This window comes from Equus caballus, chromosome 15, assembly GCF_041296265.1.
Source record: "Equus caballus isolate H_3958 breed thoroughbred chromosome 15, TB-T2T, whole genome shotgun sequence".
Taxonomy (NCBI): domain Eukaryota; kingdom Metazoa; phylum Chordata; class Mammalia; order Perissodactyla; family Equidae; genus Equus; species Equus caballus.
In genome coordinates this window covers 100,236,565-100,256,289 of record NC_091698.1, presented here as the reverse complement: position 1 = coordinate 100,256,289, position 19,725 = coordinate 100,236,565, and the positions used below count along the sequence as shown (strand labels likewise).

At 37.1% G+C, this 19,725-nt stretch overlaps 1 protein-coding gene across 32 annotated transcripts in view; it reads right to left on the bottom strand.

Moving 5' to 3' along the window:
- Positions 1-19,725, bottom strand: part of KIDINS220 (kinase D interacting substrate 220) — a 117,590-nt gene that overhangs the window by 58,821 nt on the left and 39,044 nt on the right. For all 32 annotated transcript variants that reach the window (XR_011426622.1, XR_011426621.1, XM_070236722.1 and 29 more), the window contains exons 12-21: positions 18,399-18,576; positions 14,434-14,598; positions 13,236-13,415; positions 11,892-12,057; positions 9,913-10,064; positions 9,439-9,728; positions 8,571-8,711; positions 7,613-7,856; positions 7,358-7,446; positions 5,218-5,362 (exon numbers count right to left, since the gene is read on the bottom strand). Coding sequence is in view for 30 of the 32 variants with exons in the window: in XM_070236722.1 (XP_070092823.1) it covers positions 5,218-5,362; positions 7,358-7,446; positions 7,613-7,856; positions 8,571-8,711; positions 9,439-9,728; positions 9,913-10,064; positions 11,892-12,057; positions 13,236-13,415; positions 14,434-14,598; positions 18,399-18,576 (1,750 nt within the window). In the remaining 2 variants the exon portion in view is untranslated. The remainder of the gene's footprint in view (positions 1-5,217; positions 5,363-7,357; positions 7,447-7,612; positions 7,857-8,570; positions 8,712-9,438; positions 9,729-9,912; positions 10,065-11,891; positions 12,058-13,235; positions 13,416-14,433; positions 14,599-18,398; positions 18,577-19,725) is intronic.

The following is a 19,725-nucleotide window of genomic DNA, read 5'->3' as shown; positions in this document are numbered from 1 at the left end:
TTAACCAATAAAACTAAAGATATTAAGGTGCTTATATAAAATGAAAATTTTACCTAGAAATCTTTCCTTTTCAGGCAGAGTGACTGATTGAACTTAAAATAAAAACATTTCCAGGGCCAGCCCAGTGGTGCAGTAGTTAGGTTGCAGGCTCCACTGTGTGGGCCCAGGGTTCAGACCCTGGGGGTGGACCTGCACACCACTGATCAAGTCATGCTGTGGTGGCATCCCACATATAAAAACAGAGGAAGATGGGCACAGATGTTAGCTCAGGGCCAGTCTTCCCCCTCAAAAAAAGTTTCTGATATAACAATCTAGAAAGACTGCTGAACAGCTGAAGACTAATCATAGAGAAATTCTTACAATTAAAAACGAGGCTTGGGGCTGGCCCCGTGGCCGAGTGGTTAAGTTCGCGCGCTCCGCTGCAGGCGGCCCAGTGTTTCGTTGGTTCGAATCCTGGGTGTGGACATGGCACTGCTCATCAAACCACGCTGAGGCAGCGTCCCACATACCACAACTAGAAGAACCCACAACGAAGAATATACAACTATGTACCGGGGGCTTTGGGGAGAAAAAGGAGAAAATAAAATCTTTAAAAAAAAAAAAAAAAAAAACGAGGCTTTAGTAAAACACTTTGGGGGCCAGCCCCGGGGCATAGTGGTTAAATTTGGTGCACTACACTTCAGAGGCCCAGGTTTGCAGGTTTAGATCCTAGGTGCAGACCTACACCACTCATCAGCCACGGTGTGGCGGCGACCTACATACAAAATGGGGGAAAGACGGGCACAGATGTTAGCTCAGGGCTAATCTTCCTCAAGCAAAAAAAGAGGAAGACTGGCAACAGATGTTAGCTCAGGGTGAATATTCCCCAGCAAAAAAAGGGAAAATGCTTTGATTCTACTCTGAAATGTGTAAACATTATTTTTTTAAATGTGTATCTTGATATCAACTGTTAAATGAGAATAACTTAGTCATCTTCAGAGTGCCTGGAAAGGTCTAAATATAAGCCAAAGTCCTTACTACGGATTTGAGGCCTATAAGAGCCCAAATGAACTAGCCACTGGCTGTTTCTCTGACATCATTTCCCACTACTCTCCTTTTTGCTCCCCAAACTTCAAGCAGACTGGCCTCCAACTGTTCTTTGGATTCCACCTGAGAGTATTTACACTTGCTATTCCCCTCCGCTTAGAATGCTTTTCTCAAGATACTTGTCAAATTCGGTTCCCACTTCATGCAGGTCTCTGATTCATTCAACAACAGTGTCCCAAACATTGTTGTGAGTACTGAAGAAAGAGAAAATAAGACAGACAAAAATCCTGGCCGCATGGGTGTCACATTCTACCAAGGGGAGATAGACAAAAAACAAAATAAATAAGTAAATGATACAGTGTATTAGAAAGTAAAATAAAGCAGTGAAGGGATAAAGCAAGGAGTGTCAAAAAGGGGGTGTAATTTGATGTAAGATATGAGGGCTGGTCTCATTGAAAAGGAGACATTTAAGCAAAGACTTAAAAGGAGGTAAGAACACCCATTATGCATCTGTCCAAAGAAAGATCATTACAGGCAGAAGAAACAGCAAGTGCAGAAGCCTTAGGCAGGAGCATGCCCCACCCTTCCAGAACAGAAAGGGATGGAGGAGGAGAGTAGTAGAAGATGAGGTTAGAGGCAGGGAAAGGGGTAGAGAGAGACAGAAGAAAAAGGACCTTGTAGGAAACTGTAAGGACTTAGATTTTTATTTTCAGTGAAATGGAGAGACATACTAAGAGTTTTTTTTTTTCCCCTAAAGATTGGCACCTGAGCTAACAACTGTTGCTAGTCTTTTTTTTTTTCCTGCTTTTTCCCTCCCCAAATCCCTGGAGTACATAGTTGTATATTTTTTTAGTTGTGGATCCTTCTAGTTGTGGCATGTGGGATGCCACCTCAACATGGCCTAACGAGTGGTACCATGTCCACGCCCAGGATGCAAACCCTGGGCAGCTGAAGCGGAGCGTACAAACTTAACCACTTGGCCACGGGGCCGGCCCCCATACTAAGAGTTTTGAGCAGAGAAATAACATGATTGGCTTCTATTTTAAAGGGACCGCTGTAGCTGCCACATGGAGAAGAAACTGCAGAGAAAACAAGTAGAAGCAGGGAGAGCAGTGACAAGGCCATTAATACAGACAAGACATCATAATGCACTGGGTAAGGGCAGTATGTTAGAAATGGTAAAAAGTGGTCAGATTCTAGTTACAGTCTGCATATAAAGAATTTACTACAGATTGGAGGTGGTATATAAAAGAAAGATATCTCTGCCCAAGGAAGTGGAGAAAGAATTAGATTAACTGAGACGGGAGACTATAGGTGGATTAAGTTTGGGGCAGAGGATTAAAAGTTCACTTTTAGACATGTTAAGTTTCACACATATATTAGACACCATTAGATTTCAAGTCGGCAACTGGAGAGCAACAGAGCTGAAGATGCATATTTGAGAACCTTCAGCATACATATAATATTCAACCTCTGGGACTAAATGAGATCAACACGGATCTGGTCTAGATAGAAAAAGGAAGAACCAAGGACTGCTCCAAGGGCATTCCAACGCTAAACAGTAAGATGAGATGAGGTTTTTATAGCACTTATCTTTATATCACTTTACATCTTGATCTCTTCCCCAATAGGGCAAGAACGTTATATTGTTCACTGCTTATCTCCACAGTGCCTAGACCAATGCCTGGCATATCTAGACACTCACTATACTTCTGTTAAATAAGTACATAAATATTATTGATAATATGCTAAAATATTTCCATTGTAGAACGTAATCAAGTATAATGAGGTTTGACACCTCACTTAAAGGGATTTAATTACCAAAAATATTGTGAATATATTACATACAACCACACTTGCAAAATAGTTCCATAGCATGCACCCCAATGTTAGTATAAAAACAAATTCCAGTGTAACCATCAAAACAAAGTTAACACTAGTCAATATGACAAAGTGCCATTCAATACCATGCAAAGAAAGAAGCATATTTTACAAACTAAATTACAAATATTTATAAGTAAGCATTAACATGGTGGAGAGCAGAATTCCATGCAAGGAATTCAGTCATTGGGCAATAATCTTCAATGTATTATCAATATTTTTTATTTAAAATATCATTTGAAAACTAGAACAGAATAGCAGCATATAAAATCTGAATTTCAACATTTTAAATTATAAGTTAATTAAGACATCCCATATTCATGGATTGGAAGACTTAATATTGTTAAAATGTCTACATTACCCAAAGTGACATACAGATTCAATCAAATCTCTGTCAAAATCCCAATGACATTTTTTGCAGAAACAGAAAAATCTATCCTAAAATTCATATGGAATCTCAAGGGAACCTGAATAGCCAAAACAATCCTGAAAAAGAAGAACAAAACTAAGGGACTCAGAGTTTCTGATTTCAAAACTTACTACAAAGCTACAGTAATCAAAACAGTGTGGTAGTGGCATAAAGACAGACATATAGACCAACTGAATAGAATAAGAGCCCAGAAATAAACCATACACATATGGTCAAATGATTTTTCACAAGGGTGCCAAGATCATTCAATGGAGAAAGGAGTCTCTTCAATAAATGGTACTGAGAAAACAGGACATCCACACGCAAAAGAATGAAGTTGAACCCTTACTTAACACCATATACAAAAACTAACTCAAAATGTAAGACTTAAAACAATAAAACTCTTAGAAGAAAACATAGGACAAAAACTTCACTACAGTGAATTTGGCAATAATTTCTCGGATATGACCCCAAAGGCACAGGTAACAAAAGAAAAAATAGACAAACTGGACTTGATGAAAATTTTAAAATTTTGTAAATCAAAAGACACTATCTACAGAGTAAACGGGCAACCCATAAGCTGGGAGAAAATATTTGCAAATCATATATCTGATAAGGGTTTAATATCCAGAATATACAGAGAATTCCTAAAACTCAGTAATAATAATAAAAAAAAAAACAATTCAAAAATGGGCAAAGGACCTAAACAGACATTTCTCCAAAGAAGATATACGAATGGCCAATAAGCACACAAAAAGATGCTCAACATCACTAATCACTAGGGAAATGCAATTCAAAACTACAATGAGATACCACCTCACACCCATTAGGATGGCTACTATCAAAAAAACAGACAAGTGTTGACAAAGATATAGAGCAATTGGAACCCTGTGCAGTGTTGGTGGAAATGTAAAGTGGTACAGTCACTGTGGAAAACAGAATGAATGTTCCTCAAAAAACTAAAAATAGAAATAGCCAGCAAATCCACTTCTAAGTATAGACCCAAAAGAATTGAAAGCAGAGTCTCAAAGAGATACTCATACACCCATGTTCATGGCAGCATTATTCATAATAGATAAAACATGGAAGCAACCCACGTGTCCATCAACAGATGAACTAATAAGCAAAATGTGGTATATACATACAATGGAATAATATAGCCTTAAAAAGGAAGGAAATTCTGACCTACGCTATAACATGGATGAACCTTGAAGACATTATGCTAAATGAAATAAGCCAGTTAGAAAAAGACAAATACTGTACAATTCCACTTATACGAGGTACTCAGAGTAGTCAAAATCAGAGGCAGAAAGTATAATGGTGGTTGCCAGAGGCTGGGCGGAGGGCAGAAGGGGGAGTTACTATTTAATAGGTATAGAGTTTCAGTTTTACAAGATGAAAAGAATTATGGAGATGGATGGTGGTGATGGCTACACAACAATGTGAATGTATTTAATACCACTAAACTGTAAAAATGGTTGAGATGGTAAACTTTATGTTAATATGTATTTTATTTAACACAATAAAAAAAGAAAAAATATTTCATTTGAAACCTTAAACAGAATAGCAGCATATAAAATCTGAATGTCAACATTTTAAACTATAATTATACTCAGTTATACAAATTATCATAAAATTATCTTTATACAAACAGAAAAATCTGAGATGAAATAAAAGACTTTTTAAATCATCAAGTTTTAAAGTAGTGTACAACTGATGGTTGATTTTCATTGTCAAAACTAATACTGGTTTTATTAGATACACTTCATGCAAATAAAACTGGTGTTCAGCAGTACAAACATCAACATACAAATGGTACATTCCTTTGTTTCTGAAACTGAACTGCTTTGTTAATGTTAAAGCTTATTATCTACCATAAGACAAAAAGAAACAAAAGTCACCTGTCACAGAAACAATATTAAGTAGCCTTCTCATAGTCTGAGGACTTATGTCGCTGAACCAGTCCTCCGTAACCAGCAGTTTTGTGAGGTCAAAGGACATCTGCCGAGTGACCGTCCGCTGCATCTGCCTTCTCCGGTAAGTGTCCTGAAACAGTGCATCATCAATGAGAACGAGTCCATATGCCAAGTCCAAGAACTTACGGCTTTCTGAGAAGTTAGTACATGTTCATGACAACAACAAAAAAATCCAAAATTTTAGTCTAAGGGAAAGATCATATAATAATAAAAAGTATTATTATTCCCTGAGGCAGAATCTTTACAGAATAGTTTTAAAATAATATTAGCAGCAACTGCATCAAATGCTATGGTTTAGCTTCAGATGTATTTTGATTTATAATTGTGCAGTTAAAGAAAGCTCAGTGCATTGAAGATTATAAGTAGGCAGAATTATGTAAAGAGAATTCAGTTCAACTGTTATAGGAGCTCAGTATTTATAGGAACCCTGAAATAATAAAGCAAGTTACGCTTATCTAGTTTTAAGAATTCAGTATTTTGATTTTAGGTTATTTTTAAATGTGTGACAACTACCTAAAGGGCAGAGCTGCTCTAACATCCTCACATCCGCATAAGAATTAAAGGTGCTCTCCTGGTTGGGGTGGGGTAGGGAATCCATCTAATCAGAGAGGAACAGGCACAACAAAGATGTGTACTCATCTAATGTCACGAAACAAGGGAATGGTGGAGGCAACCACAGGGAGCCCAAGAGGCCAGACTCCCAGGAGAGAAATTCAAAATGGTAAATCATACCCTCCTCTTACTTTAGTGCTAACAGTTGTCATGCATAATAGTAATTTTGCATCCATACATGCACAGACGGTCTCCGATTACAATGATTCAACTTAATTTATCGACTTTATGATGGTGCAAAAGCCATACGCATTTAGTAGAAACCTTACTTTAAATTTTGAATTTCCATCTTTTCCCAGGCTATCAAAATGCAGTACGACACTCTCTCATGATGCTGGGCAGCGGCAGGCCCTGCAGCTCCCAGTCAGCCACATGATCATGAGTGTAAACAATCAATACACTTACAACCATTCTGCACCCACACAGCCAAGCTGTTTGTCACTTTTAGTACAGTATTCATTAAATTACACGAGATATTCAACACTTTATTATAAAACAGGCTTTGTGTTAGATGATTTTGCCCAACTGTAGGCTAATGTAAGTGTTCAAGGTAGGCAAGGGTAAGCCATGATGTTCGGTAGGTTAGGTATATTAAATGCATTTTTGACTTATATTTTCAATTCATGGCAGATTTATCAGGATGTAACCCCAGTGTAAGTCAAGGAAGATTGGTATAGGGTGGAGTCATAAAACCAAACATCACTGAAGACACATTTTTTAAAACATAAAATGTCCAAATTCAATGGCAGCAAACTAGAAAAAAAAAAAAACAGTGCCAATGCTAGCTACCTAACCATCTTTAAGTGGTATTATCACCATAACTTACCTGCAAGTGGACATCTTCCTGTCTTGTACTCCTCCCTTGTTCTATACAAGAGGGTTCTACAAATGGGGTAGGACAGGGACAACTAGAGGATTCAAGGAGAAGCCCAAGGTGGCTGGGAAGGGCACAAAATTGCCGTGTGGGTATAGAAGAAAGTCACACCTCACAGACGTTAGGGAGGAGGAAGGCCAAGAGGAAGATAAAGTAAGGAGTTTCTGCTCACACTATAAGCCTCTTTCTCCCTTACAGCTATGGTGGCAATGGGTACCTGGAATAAATACAAACTGAAGTGGAATGAATACAGTGGCTCTCAGCCCTGGATGAAATCATTTGGGGAGCTTTAAAATCTCACTCTCAGAGATTTTGATTCAGTCGGTCTGGGGTCTGGAGTGGCACCTGGACTGAGAACAGGTGGGGAGAGGACAAGGACTCCTATACAATTTATAGTTATTACAGCCTAGGTTCAGACCTTCCCTGAAAAACCAACTGAAGCTGAAAGGAAATTCAATGATAAAAGCTATTTGATGAGCTTAACACACTATTTATGAAAAATTATTTAAGTGGTATCACCTTAGGTTTATTTGAATAATAGCAGTAAAAACATAGGGCTCAAAACAAATGGCATCTTACCCGTCTATTGAGAGCTGTCTTGCTACCGAGTTTTGTCATCTCTCCAAGACTGTTTTGTGAAACTCTTCTGTCAGCATCTTCCTGTATCCCTTAAAGAATTTATCAAGAGAGCGCTACTTGTACTAAAATTCTGTTGTATACGATATTTAAAAAGAAGTGAAATACCAACAATATTTTTCAAGGCAAAAGGTAAGTCATCATAAAAAATTATAGAACTACTTCAAACCCAAGGTACCTGAGGAATTTGATCTTTACCTGCAGTATCTGAGCACGGAATGTCCCCATTTGTCGTTGAAGTTACAAGAAACTTTCTCGCATTGCTTAGTCCACGACTATTAAGGAAAACAGGCAAATGAACTATATTGCGCATATAGTCGTGTCCATTTATATTTGAGTCACGAAGCACACTATTGAGGTTTTGGTTAATTGCCTTTATAATAATATGTGGATCACTTGCAAAAATGGCAATGAATGGGCCTTTTGAAAACAGAACTCGGACCTGTGGGAGGAAAGGTATACTTACGATATAAATTTTACATTATCCAAAGATTAAAAAATCTCTTCAAAATCTATTACCCTTTGGTGATTATATTTTTTAAATACTATTTCTTTTTCATTGAAATATTATTCTATATGAAAACAAATTTGATTGAAGTCTCAATCTGGTTTTTCACTATCTGACAATTTTTCACCATCTGAGAGTGATAAAACCTCAAAAGAAAACAATTAATCCTGTCTTAGTTTGAGACACTTACGATCGACATAAGAGGTAAGATCAACATCCATGGGAAATATCTGTGAATACACATCAAGTCCCAGGCACGCTGGTCTCTGCCTACAGTTACACACTGCTGCTATAACATACCTTACAGAGGGTCACTGAGGTGCCCTACTTCAACAAAAACTCCACAAATCCTGTGAGTTCCCTACTTTTCTCTCTGACTCTAACCATAACTATCTGCAGAGAAAAGCTGGAGTCACACTACGGACTTCAGAGCTACTCTATTCATTTTTTCCTCATACTGCCATTAAGCTAAAATTGTTTAAATCTATTTGTGATGAAACATGCTATGCTATGTTTTTGCATTAAAAAAATGTTTATTTTTACAAAAGAAAAAGTACTATTAATATTCCATTTGAGATATTCATGAAGTCATTCCTCTTAGCTGCCCCATATGTGACAATTACAAGTTTCAAGATGGTTAAGACATACAGTGTCCAGCATCTGGAGAACTTTGTCCTGCTCACAGGCATCTAACCCATCGATGATAACCACCAGTCTTGTTTGATTCTGAGTGAAGCTGTCAATAGTTTTTGCCATCCTGGCCATCAATTCCACTTCACACTTAAGAACCTGTGCAAAAGAAAGGATAGACAGCACTGAAGATATGAGAAAGTTAAGCATATTTCTTAAAAAGCCTGAAAGCCTTCTAACAGAAAGAAAAGAAATCCAAAGACCTCACAGCAAGTTGTGGTTCCACTTAAAACTGTAGTGAGCACTTCACAATTTACAAAGTGACTTCACGTAAATCAGAGCATTCAGTCTTAAAAAGAGGTGGATACTGTCATAGCCATTTTAAAAGGACAAACTGGGTTAAGTGACTTATTTGCCAAGATCACATGCTCTGAATGTCAAAAGACTTGAACTGAATGCAAATTCAAACGATCTAAACACCACAACACAGCTGGCTCCTGATGACGCATGACCTTGATCCAAGGAAGGGGCTACAGATATTGAATAAGGTCCCTTTTGGTTGTAAAACTATGATTGTACTTTATACGTTTTGGTGGTTCAATTTGCTTATTCTATCAGGCTTTGGGGGAACTAATATTATCAGGTAAGAATTACCACGTGTGGAGTAATCTGCTCACTCCCTTGAGTATCTTGTAAAAGTCTATTTTATAAAAACATGTTATTGTTTTAACTTTTGCTTCTTCAAATACACATTTCCACAGGAAAAACCTGAATATAACTAAAACAAATGCGACACTGTAACACTTAGAGAGTACACTCCTAAAGCTCAACGATCATGGTAGCATATTCACATTACAATTATTTCCTAATTATGATGAGTGCTTACTTTCATGAATCCTTCACTTTTCAATTTGTGCAGTTTGGAGGCAGCATTATGGAGGCGTTTCCTTTGAGAATTGAGGAGAGAGTCCAGCACCTGCCACCACGTACGACAGTTCAGCAAAAAGGCCAATCCCACTACAGACGCAATTGATATGAGGACAGCATTCACTGTCAGATGTTTTGGGTCAACTCTGAATATAGCCAGAAGAGTGATTCCAGCAATAATGCAGCCAAAGATAAAAAGGAAGATGACAAAAGATGGAAGACAACACGTTTTCTTCCATTTCTTTTTACCTGTAATACAACAAATGGTTTTGAAAATTATTTACATATCAAGTATCTGGAAAGAAAATCCTAATCATTACAGTGACAGCATGATGAATCTGATGTTCAATTCATGTTTTTGTGGGTATGCACTGAACACTCATCCCATCCTCAACCCCTACACACAGACAAAGAAGAAGGAGGGGAGTCCCACCCTGTGTATCTTCAGTCTTGAATACTCGAAAAAGCCTGGTTGCCAAAAAGCCAAACTCTCTTTCACAAGCATCTGAGAGGGTCGCGATCATTTCAGCCATCGACGTTTCTCCACCTACACTGGACAGCCTGTTGTAATCTGTAAACAAAAACCTTAGGGAAAGAGGAAATAAAACATTACTCAGATACCTAAAAAAACAAATAATTTCAACATATCTCATCTCTGTACCATTTACCCTACATTTTACACTTCTTTCAAAATATTGTTTTTAAAATTCTGAGGAAAAAGAACTTGTAATTAGGTATCTTCCATTTCTAACATCTTACATACCTTTCTTAGAAAAAGACAAAAACAGAAGTTAAATGCAGCAGAGTTATATGAAGTAATTCTGACTAAAGGCAGAAGGGGAAAAAGTTATGACAGAGCTTAGACGAGGAATCAGACATCTGGACAGAGATCTCATGATACAGCAATTAAAAGGTGGCACCCCACATCAGGATGTAGCCGAAAAGAGCTGCACAAAGAAAGTTTTCTAAGCACCAACTGAAGAGATTAGAACCTTGAGAAAATACTATGGTCGTTAAGAATTTAATGCCACGTCAAAACTCAAGTTTTAGAATCTTTTATTTATAACTTAAACACGTACAGGGATTTAGAAATAAGTTGTAAAGTAATCATTTCACAGTTGTTCTTTGAAATAATTGAATTATTTTTATTTTGATTCTCTGAATGGATATTATTTCTGCAATAGTTCCCTTTTTCCCCTTTCATCCCTAAATTAAACTCTCATCTTAATCCAGTGGGTTGGCATTGCTTTCAAAATACAATCTAGGATCATACTGTCATATATTGTGTGGTCTTGATTTATGCTATTTTAATTGCTCAAACTTTTTAAACAATATCATCTCATTAATTTAAAATATTTTTATTTTCTGTAAAAATATTCCAATTCTATTCTATGTTTTCTTTTTAACTTTTTCATTTTTAAATTCTTTTCTTAATACTTAATCCTATATGCTAATTACTTGCAAGCTTTTACCTTTTTCTCTTACAGTTTTCATGTTTTATCTGGTTTACCCTATTTACTTTCATCTTAAATTACACATATTTTATCTTATAATAATTTTTAAGTTCTTAATCTTTTAGCACATATTTAAATATTTTCCTAATTTCTACTGAATTCCTTCTGCTTTCACTTCTCTAATCTTTGGGGTTTTTTCATTTTACTTTCCTCTGGAGCCCTCTATCTTTCCTTTACTCCTTGACGTACATGCTTTTCTTCTTTTCTGAACTGTTTGCTCATACATTTCCCATTTGATATCAGTAATAATTTCAGACAGACGAGTAAACATATTTCCACAAATGAGGAAAGAGCAGCTTGGAGTGCAAGCTGAGTTGCCCAGGTTACACACCAATGTAATGTAATGTAAAAAAGTGCTGGGACTCTATCCTGGATCCAGCGTTCTTGTCAAAGTGTTTCCAAAGGATGATAAGAGGTGTCATAAGGGAAAAAAGGCTTATGCTCAAATGAAATTTGGTGAATCAAAGCGAAACAGATTTCTTCATAGAAAAGTGTCTCTGATCCTTTAATGCACAAGAGGGAGATTAATACAAAGTGTTTCCCAAGTATATTTGACCAGGGCATGTTTGTTTTATTTCTTATATAAAAAGTTCAAGGAAAGGGGAGGGAGGAGGGCGAAAGGGGTAACTAGGCACACGTGTATGGTGACAGATAGTAATTAGTCTTTGGGTGGTAAACATGATGTAACCTACACAGAAATCAAAATACAGTGATGTACACCTGAAATTTATATAATGTTATGAACCAGTGTTACTTCAATAAAACAAATTAAACATTAAAAATTTAAAAAGTCCAAGGGATCAATGTTTTTTGGAATGTACAGTGAGAAACAACGCATTATAAACTTTATTTTGCTTCATCTTATTAAAAATTACTTCTGTCAAAGGGACCAACTCACCTCACAGGTAAAGCTTTAGTGGTTTGCTCTGGCAATTCAGGTGGATTCACGAACATCAATTTGAGGAGGAGTTCCAAATATCCAATATGTCTTGCCAATCTAGTACTGAGGACCCAGGCCCAATTCCAACTCTCTCCTTCCCTCCGTCCACCAAAGTAAATGACAACTGAAAGTCACAGTTTAAAAAAGAATTATCCAAAGTGACCATCACTAAGGCAGCCCCTTTTGTCCAAATAGTCAAATATCAAATAATGACAGTAGGCTTACATAACTTTTCATGGTCCCATGTAATTCCTAACTTCTCTTCTAAGATTTCTTTAATCAATTAACTTTCCCCAATATACAGAAAGCATGTGAAAAATGGAAAATAAACTGAGTAAAAAATGATATAAGAAACACAATTAGAAAGATAATGCCTTAAACAGAAACATATTACCTAGTTCAGATTCAACTGTAAATGACTTTGGGTTTATCACTATTTGCAACTGTTGAAGTTACCAATTCCTCCAAAAGTAACTCTATTTCCTTTTTCGCAACTCAATACACCCCAAGAACCAGAATTATATATACATATATATTTTTTTTTTTTGGCTTTTAGATAAAATAAAAATTAGTCACAATCAAAATACTCAAGAGCATGCCAGTGAGGGCTATGAAGACTTATTTTCAAAAAAGATTTAAATATAAATCATTAATTAACATATAAAAGGGTAAGTATAATAAATTAGAGTTCTGCTTCAATATTAACAAGTAGTACACTAGTTTTTTAGCCAGTCCTGGTGGTTTAGTGGTTAAGATTCAGCACTCTCATTGAGTTCATGTCCCAGTCAGGGAACAGCACCACCCGTGTGTCAGCTGTCATACTATGGTAGCTGCATGTCACTGTGATGCTGAAATCTATGCCACCAGGATTTCAAATACCAGTAGGGTCACCCATGGTGGACACTTTTTAGCAGAGCTTCCAGACTAAGACAGACTAGGGAGAAGGACCCGGACACCCACTTCCAAAAGACTGGCCATGAAAACTCTACGAATAGCTGTAGAGCATTGTCTGATATAGCATCAGAAGGTGAGAGGATGGATGGTGCAAAAAGACTGAGCAGGCTTTCACTCTGCTGTCCACAAGGTCGCTAGGAGTCAGAATTGATTGGATGGCACTAACAACAATGACAAAGTTTTAGAGCTACTCCACAATATTCCTCTCGGCCAACTAATATTATAGCAAAAAGATCAATTTTTCTCACCTAATTATGAAAATCACAGATTTTAAGAGATATATATTTTTTAAGTAAAACAATGAGACATTTTCTCTACTTTTGAAAAAGATAAAACTCAAAGACTTACTAAAAAATATATATAGGAGAGCCAAGAAGCTCAGTGACACGGCTATTCCAAGAGTTAGGTCGACTGTAAAAGCAAACAACAGACCAAGCCCTCCACAAAGCAGCAGGGTCAGAAACACTATAAGCCAGGAAAACTGAAAAAGAGGTTCAATCTGCTGTCCTGCAAAAGTCTTCATTTCATCTGAAAGAGAAATTAACAGGAAAATCTTATCCTGTTTTGTTTAGAAATACAACTTCTAGCTCAATTTGAAATTTTCCCATTTTCAACATAAATACTTATTTTATTGGGCACTTACCAAATCCCTAGGTAAAATGTTGCTACTTAACCACTTGAACCAATGTTCTTTTCTAATAAACATAAAAACATCATTCCCTAGTGGCACACCTACCCTTGTCTCACCCACTCTCCTGCTTCATATTGAGGATGCACAAAATTCTTTTCCACATATGCCTATCCGTCATGATTTTGTTGATATTTCCCTTTTGTGGTATTACACAAGCAACAAGGTATTGTTTCCATATATAAAACTGAAAATCATTACTTTGCTACGTGTCTTCAAACTATGTATCCCCACCGTTCCTGATACCCCTCCTCATCTCTTCTCCCTCCAAGCACATTTGAGAATCACTGCTCTGAAAGGTATGCGCTGAGCCTAAATAAGCCATAAACAAGTCATTCTTTCTACAAAACTTAGTAAAAATTTTACAGGCACTACTGAAACCTGTCCTTGAAGAATGAGTAAGATTTTGCCAAGCAAAAGGTGGGGGAGAAGCTGTCTAGAAAGCTCCTTATAGAGGGAGCAACTCAGGAAAAGTGTCTGGTCTGTTCTTGCAAGAGCAACAGCCTTCTGTGACTGCAGCACGGAGCATATACAAGAGGTAGTTGTGGCAGGCGTGGCCATGCACGCTGACAAGTTTGAGAAGGGCCCTGGACACAAGGATTATAAATAGCATATGCAGAAAATCTGGTACCAAGGAGTTTTAAGTGTTATAACACAACTGGATCTTTGTTTTAGAAAGAAAACTCAAATGGCCAAGTAGAGGATCAACTAGGGGAGAATAAAACCCTAATACATTCAATTTAGTAAACTGTGTAACACACATTACCATACACAAAACTCTGTTTTTCTTTACTTCATAAGAAAACACCAGAGAAAACCTTGTTACGTACATAGACTTTACACAAACATGCCCTTTACCTTCTAGTTTCTTTAGTAAGAAGGATTTCCCACTTCCCCACTGTGCATATAGCCCCACACAAATGGGTGGCTGCATGGTGGGTTCACTGAGAATATCTGCCAGGGCACTGCTATATAAATCATAACCGAGCATGTCACCGTCTGTTTCAGTAGGAGACAAGTGTCCTGTAATTATAAACACACCGTATCCTTACATTAAAAAGATATATTACTATTAGAAAAGAACACCAATTCTCATTTATCAATTGTTTATTTAATAAGAGAAAAAAACATTTTAAATGGCTAGAGCTGTGTAAAATAGATTCAGAGATTCTTAAATTAATACCATATTTCATAGAACTTAAGATATCCACTGATTGTAAGATGCATCATTACGTACAATTAAGAAAGAAAAAACGCTGGCAAATTGTAACATAGTGCTTTCTTAACCACGAATTACAAACCATATTTCAATTTCAGAGATGTTAATTTGTGGAACAATGTATATTTTGCAATCAAGCAAATATGATTAAAACAGAAACTAGAACATAAGAATAAATATGTGTAATACTTATATAAAGAAAGCTGTAAAATGTTTAAAATGCTACTGAAGAACATAATGGATAACTGGAGAAAAAGAGACACTTGATTCCAGGCAGAAAGGTTCAATGACCCAAAGACAGCAATTCTCCTCAAATTACTCTATCACTTTAAGTAAATTCTAATCAGGGGCCAGCCCGGTGGCACAGCAGTTATGTTCGCACGTTCCGCTTCAGCGGCCCAGGGTTCACTGGGTCGGATCCCGGGTGCAGACATGGCTCCTCAGCAAAAAGAGGAGGATTGGCGGCAGATGTTAGCTCAGGGCTAATCTTCCTCAAAAAAAACCAAGAAAAACAATAACAAAAAAAAACAAAAAACAAATGAACAAAAACTTCTAATCAAAATCTATGAGAATTTTTTGAAAAACTGAAAAGCAAGAAGAATATGTAAGCATAGCTAAGAAAAAGCTTTAAAGACTACCAAAGAACAGTTATCTATGGAGAGGAATCAAAATACACCATAAAGCTACAATAATCAGAACATCATAGGACTAGCACAGGATATTAGCATATGTGGCATTTCAAATCAGTGGGGAAAAGACGCATTAGTAAGTGGTGTTGGGAGAGGTTAGCCATCTTTTTTTTTTTGCTGAGGAAGATTTGCCCTGAAGTAACATTTGTTGCCAATCTTCCTGTTGTTGTACGTGAGCCACAGCCACAGATGGCCGTGTAGGTTGGTGCCCAGGAACTGAACCCAGGCTGCTGAAGCTGAGCATACCAAACTTAACCACTAGGCAACTGGGGCTGGCCCAAGCCATCCATTTGTTGAAAGATAAAATTAAAACTCTATATATCTCACACTTTAACAAAAATAAGTTTCTGAAATATTAAAAAATTAAATGTAAAAACTAAAACCATAAAAATACTAGAAGAAAACATAAGAGAAAAAACTTTTAAAATCTTTGCATGGAGGGGCTGGCCCCGTGGCAGAGTGGTTAAGTTTGCGCGCTCCGCTGCAGGCAGCCCAGTGTTACGTTGGTTCAGATCCTGGGTGCGGACATGGCACTGCTCATCGAACCATGCTAAGGCGGAGTCCCACACGCCACAACTAGAAGGACCCACAATGAAGAATATACAACTATGTACTGGGGGGCTTTGGGGAGAAAAAGGAAAAAAATAAAATCTTAAAAAAAAAAAATGTTCACATGGAAAAAGTCTCTCTTTCTCAATATAATACTAAGGGCAGAACTGCAGGATAAGATTGACAAATAAACTATAAAAATGTAGGGGCTGGCCCCGTGGCCGAATGGTTAAGTTCTTGCACTCTGCTTCGGCGGCCCAGGGTTTCACTGGTTTGGATCCCAGGCGTGGACATGGCACCGCTCATCAGGCTAGGATGAGGCAGTGTCCCACATAGCACAACCAGAGGCACCCACAACTAGAATATACAACTATGAACTGGGGTGCTTTGGGGAGAAGAAGAAAAAAAAAACAAAAAAAAGAAGATTGGCAACAGACGTTAGCTCAGGTGCCAATTTTTTAAAAAAATAAAAATAAAAACGTATAACTTTTGGATGGGGAATATAAAAACTCATTACCATAAACACAGAATAAGCTGGGGAGAGGGAGGCAACATATAGGATGCATCCAGGATCAATATCCATAACATATAAAGATACTTAAAATCAATTTTTTTTAAATATTAAAAACTCAAGAAAAAAGTGGGCAAAAGATACAAAGAGGAAAATGGCAAAAATACAAATAGCCTATGAACATATTAAAAGATCTCAATCTCACTAATAATTTTACAGCGCACATTAAAATGAGAGGTTTTTTTCCTTATTGATCTGATTAGCAAAGGTTAAAGAAGCCGGAAATATTGGCGTTAGCAAGGTTGTGGGGAACTGCACTATTGTATCCAGTCTGAGGGAGAAAAAGTCGTTACAACCGTTATGGAAAGTCTATCAAAACTGTGAGCACCCACTGACTTGCCAGTCCTACTTCTGGGAATTTATTCCAAAGAAATAATCTTAAAAATAAGGGTTAATGGGTATAGAGTCATGCATTGCCTAGTGATGGGGCTATGTTCTGAGAAATTCCTCAGGTGATTTCATTGTTGTGCAAACATCATAAAATGTGCTCACACAAACCTAGATCACATAGCCTGCTCCACACGCCTAGCTGTACGTTACGACCTCCATCATTGACTGAAACATCGTTAAGGGGCACATGACTATATGTACAAAGATCTTCACTGCAGCACTGGCTTTTAACAAAACACACCAAATATTCATCAATAGAGAACCGAATGTACTATTAGAACCTTCAATAAAAGATTATATAACAAAATATGATACAGTTCATTATTAAAAACTTTTATAACATAGTATGATCCAATTTTTATTTTTTTAAAGCTATATACGTAGTACAAAATATTTTTAGAAATGTAAAGAAAATCCAGGAGGGTCATTCAAACAATCAAGAATCAGGAGACAGGGGACAATGGGAAATTTGTACTTTCTGCAATATTTGTATCTTCATTCTTAAAATTTAATGTGTCCATTATTATTATAATTAGAAAAAATATTTAAAATACAAGAATTCATAATACAATAGAATCATACTTAAAAACAAGGCGTAAAGAAACAGCTAAACTCCTGTTGGTTTCTGGGACCAACATATCTCCTTTTTAATTCTAGTAGAAAACTGCCCCATATTTCAAAACACTACATATGCATGATTAAATTCTCACGTGCATACTGTTCAATCAAAAATTATTTTAGGACAATATTCAATGCATTATGCTAGATGTTACAGAAGACACAAAGATAAGAAGAAATAGTTCCAGCCCTGAAGAACCCGGAATCTGAAAGAAAGAAAATCCTAAAAGAAACAGAATAAAAGGCCATATACAATAAGTATTTAGAAAAAGAAACATAAACACAAGAGTTTAAGTATTCAAATGAGGCAAAAAATTTATCTGGTAAGGCAGATCCATTTGAACACCACCAAGAAGGGCACAACTGACAGGAGTCTTGGAGAGGGACTAACAAATTCAACATTACTGGGGATGGAAGCGCACAACACAAGCAAAGGTGGGGAACTCTAAGTGCTTGAGCCACAGAGAAAACAGAGCATGTTTTGATAAAAAGCACAAAGTACACCTGGGAGAACAATGGGGGAAAAGATTTTTAGAAAAGTAGGCTAGATTTTTAGAGTTCTTAAAAGCTGACTGATGACTCAATGTACTTAATTTAGAATGCTATAATACAAGGCAAAAGAACTTTAGATAGGAAGGAGTATTTTCCCACTGTAAATTAATAAGTTTCTCAAATTTTACAATTTCCAGTTAAGTAAGCAACAAATGCAAAATTGTTGTTGGCCTCAATTTTTTCATAGAACGCGCATTTTTTAAAAGCTCAGTCAGGAAGAAAACCCAATACTTACTGGCTCCAAAGATCTGAGTTAAAATACTCTTCTGATGGCTGCAGTCAATGTTGTACGGAGTCTCGCCCGCTTTGTTAGGCCTGTAGAGTAATCGACCGTCCTTGGGATTTCTTAAAAGCAGTTCTGCCAGTCTCCGACTCCTCCCACGAATAGCAATATGCAAAGGAGTGTCTCCTTTCTGGAAAACAGTGGCGGGGAACTTAAACTTTCATATTTTTTACATATAGTATATACAGAGTAACAATTATCATGTTCCTGTAAAATAACAGAAACTCTCAACTTTTCATATTTTTCATATAAAGTACATAAATAACATGAATTTTTATCTTTATCTTCCCTGCAATTTCTTTCTCCAGTTCCTTACCTACCTTTTCTCAGGTATTATATCTGCCACAGCCCTCCAGAATGAAGGTCATTCTTCTCCCTCCCCTCAACTCACTGAAAGAGGAGAAGCAACAAGCTTTTTCCCTGTGCCTCCCCCCAGGCCACGGATCCACTCCCATCATGGTGGATAATAATAACCACCCACCATCCAAATGTTTGCTGTCCACGGATGTCAACCACCTTCCGCAATTTATATTTCATTTCACAACTTTCTTCTTCTCCATTTGTCTGGTAAGCTTCACAATCCATGCTGATACCCCACCTAACACGAGTGATCCTGTCTGCTTCAAAGCCCTCTGTTTACCAGCCACCCTCATGCTGAGCCCTTAAATTTTGTTCTATCTTCGTTCTTTCCCTCGGAGGCCTTTATATTGTATCTGTCCTTCTCTGGCTACTACAACCTCTTCTGCTCTCCTCACCATTGACTTCTCCCTAATATCAACCTACCTTCTTCCCTTATTAGAATCTCTAATCATATTAATATTCACAAGCCACTCTAACGAAAACTAGCATGTTAAAAAAAAAGAGACTTCTTCAGTCTGCAAAGAATTCTCACTTGTTCTTCACAAAGACCTCTCTTGAAGAAAATGACCTAAAAGTTAAATTAAATTCTCAGTTCTCATCCATCCTGATCTTTCTGGAACACTAAATGAAAATGACCTGCAATGTTTCTCCTATGGCTTCTATGGCACAACCTTATCTTGACTTTGACTTCCCTCTTCTGCCTCAGCTCTACTCCCATTTCTAGATTCTCTTCCTACGTCCTAAATATGGCACAATAACTATGTATTGAGCTCACCATATGTAAGGCACTGTGCTGAAGACTTTGATGACATCAAGGTGGAAGACAAAACAGTCACTAACCTTAAATAGCTTACGATGTAAAAGGAAGAGACTGGATAAATATGCACAATTATAACACAAACTAGAAAGTGACACATGC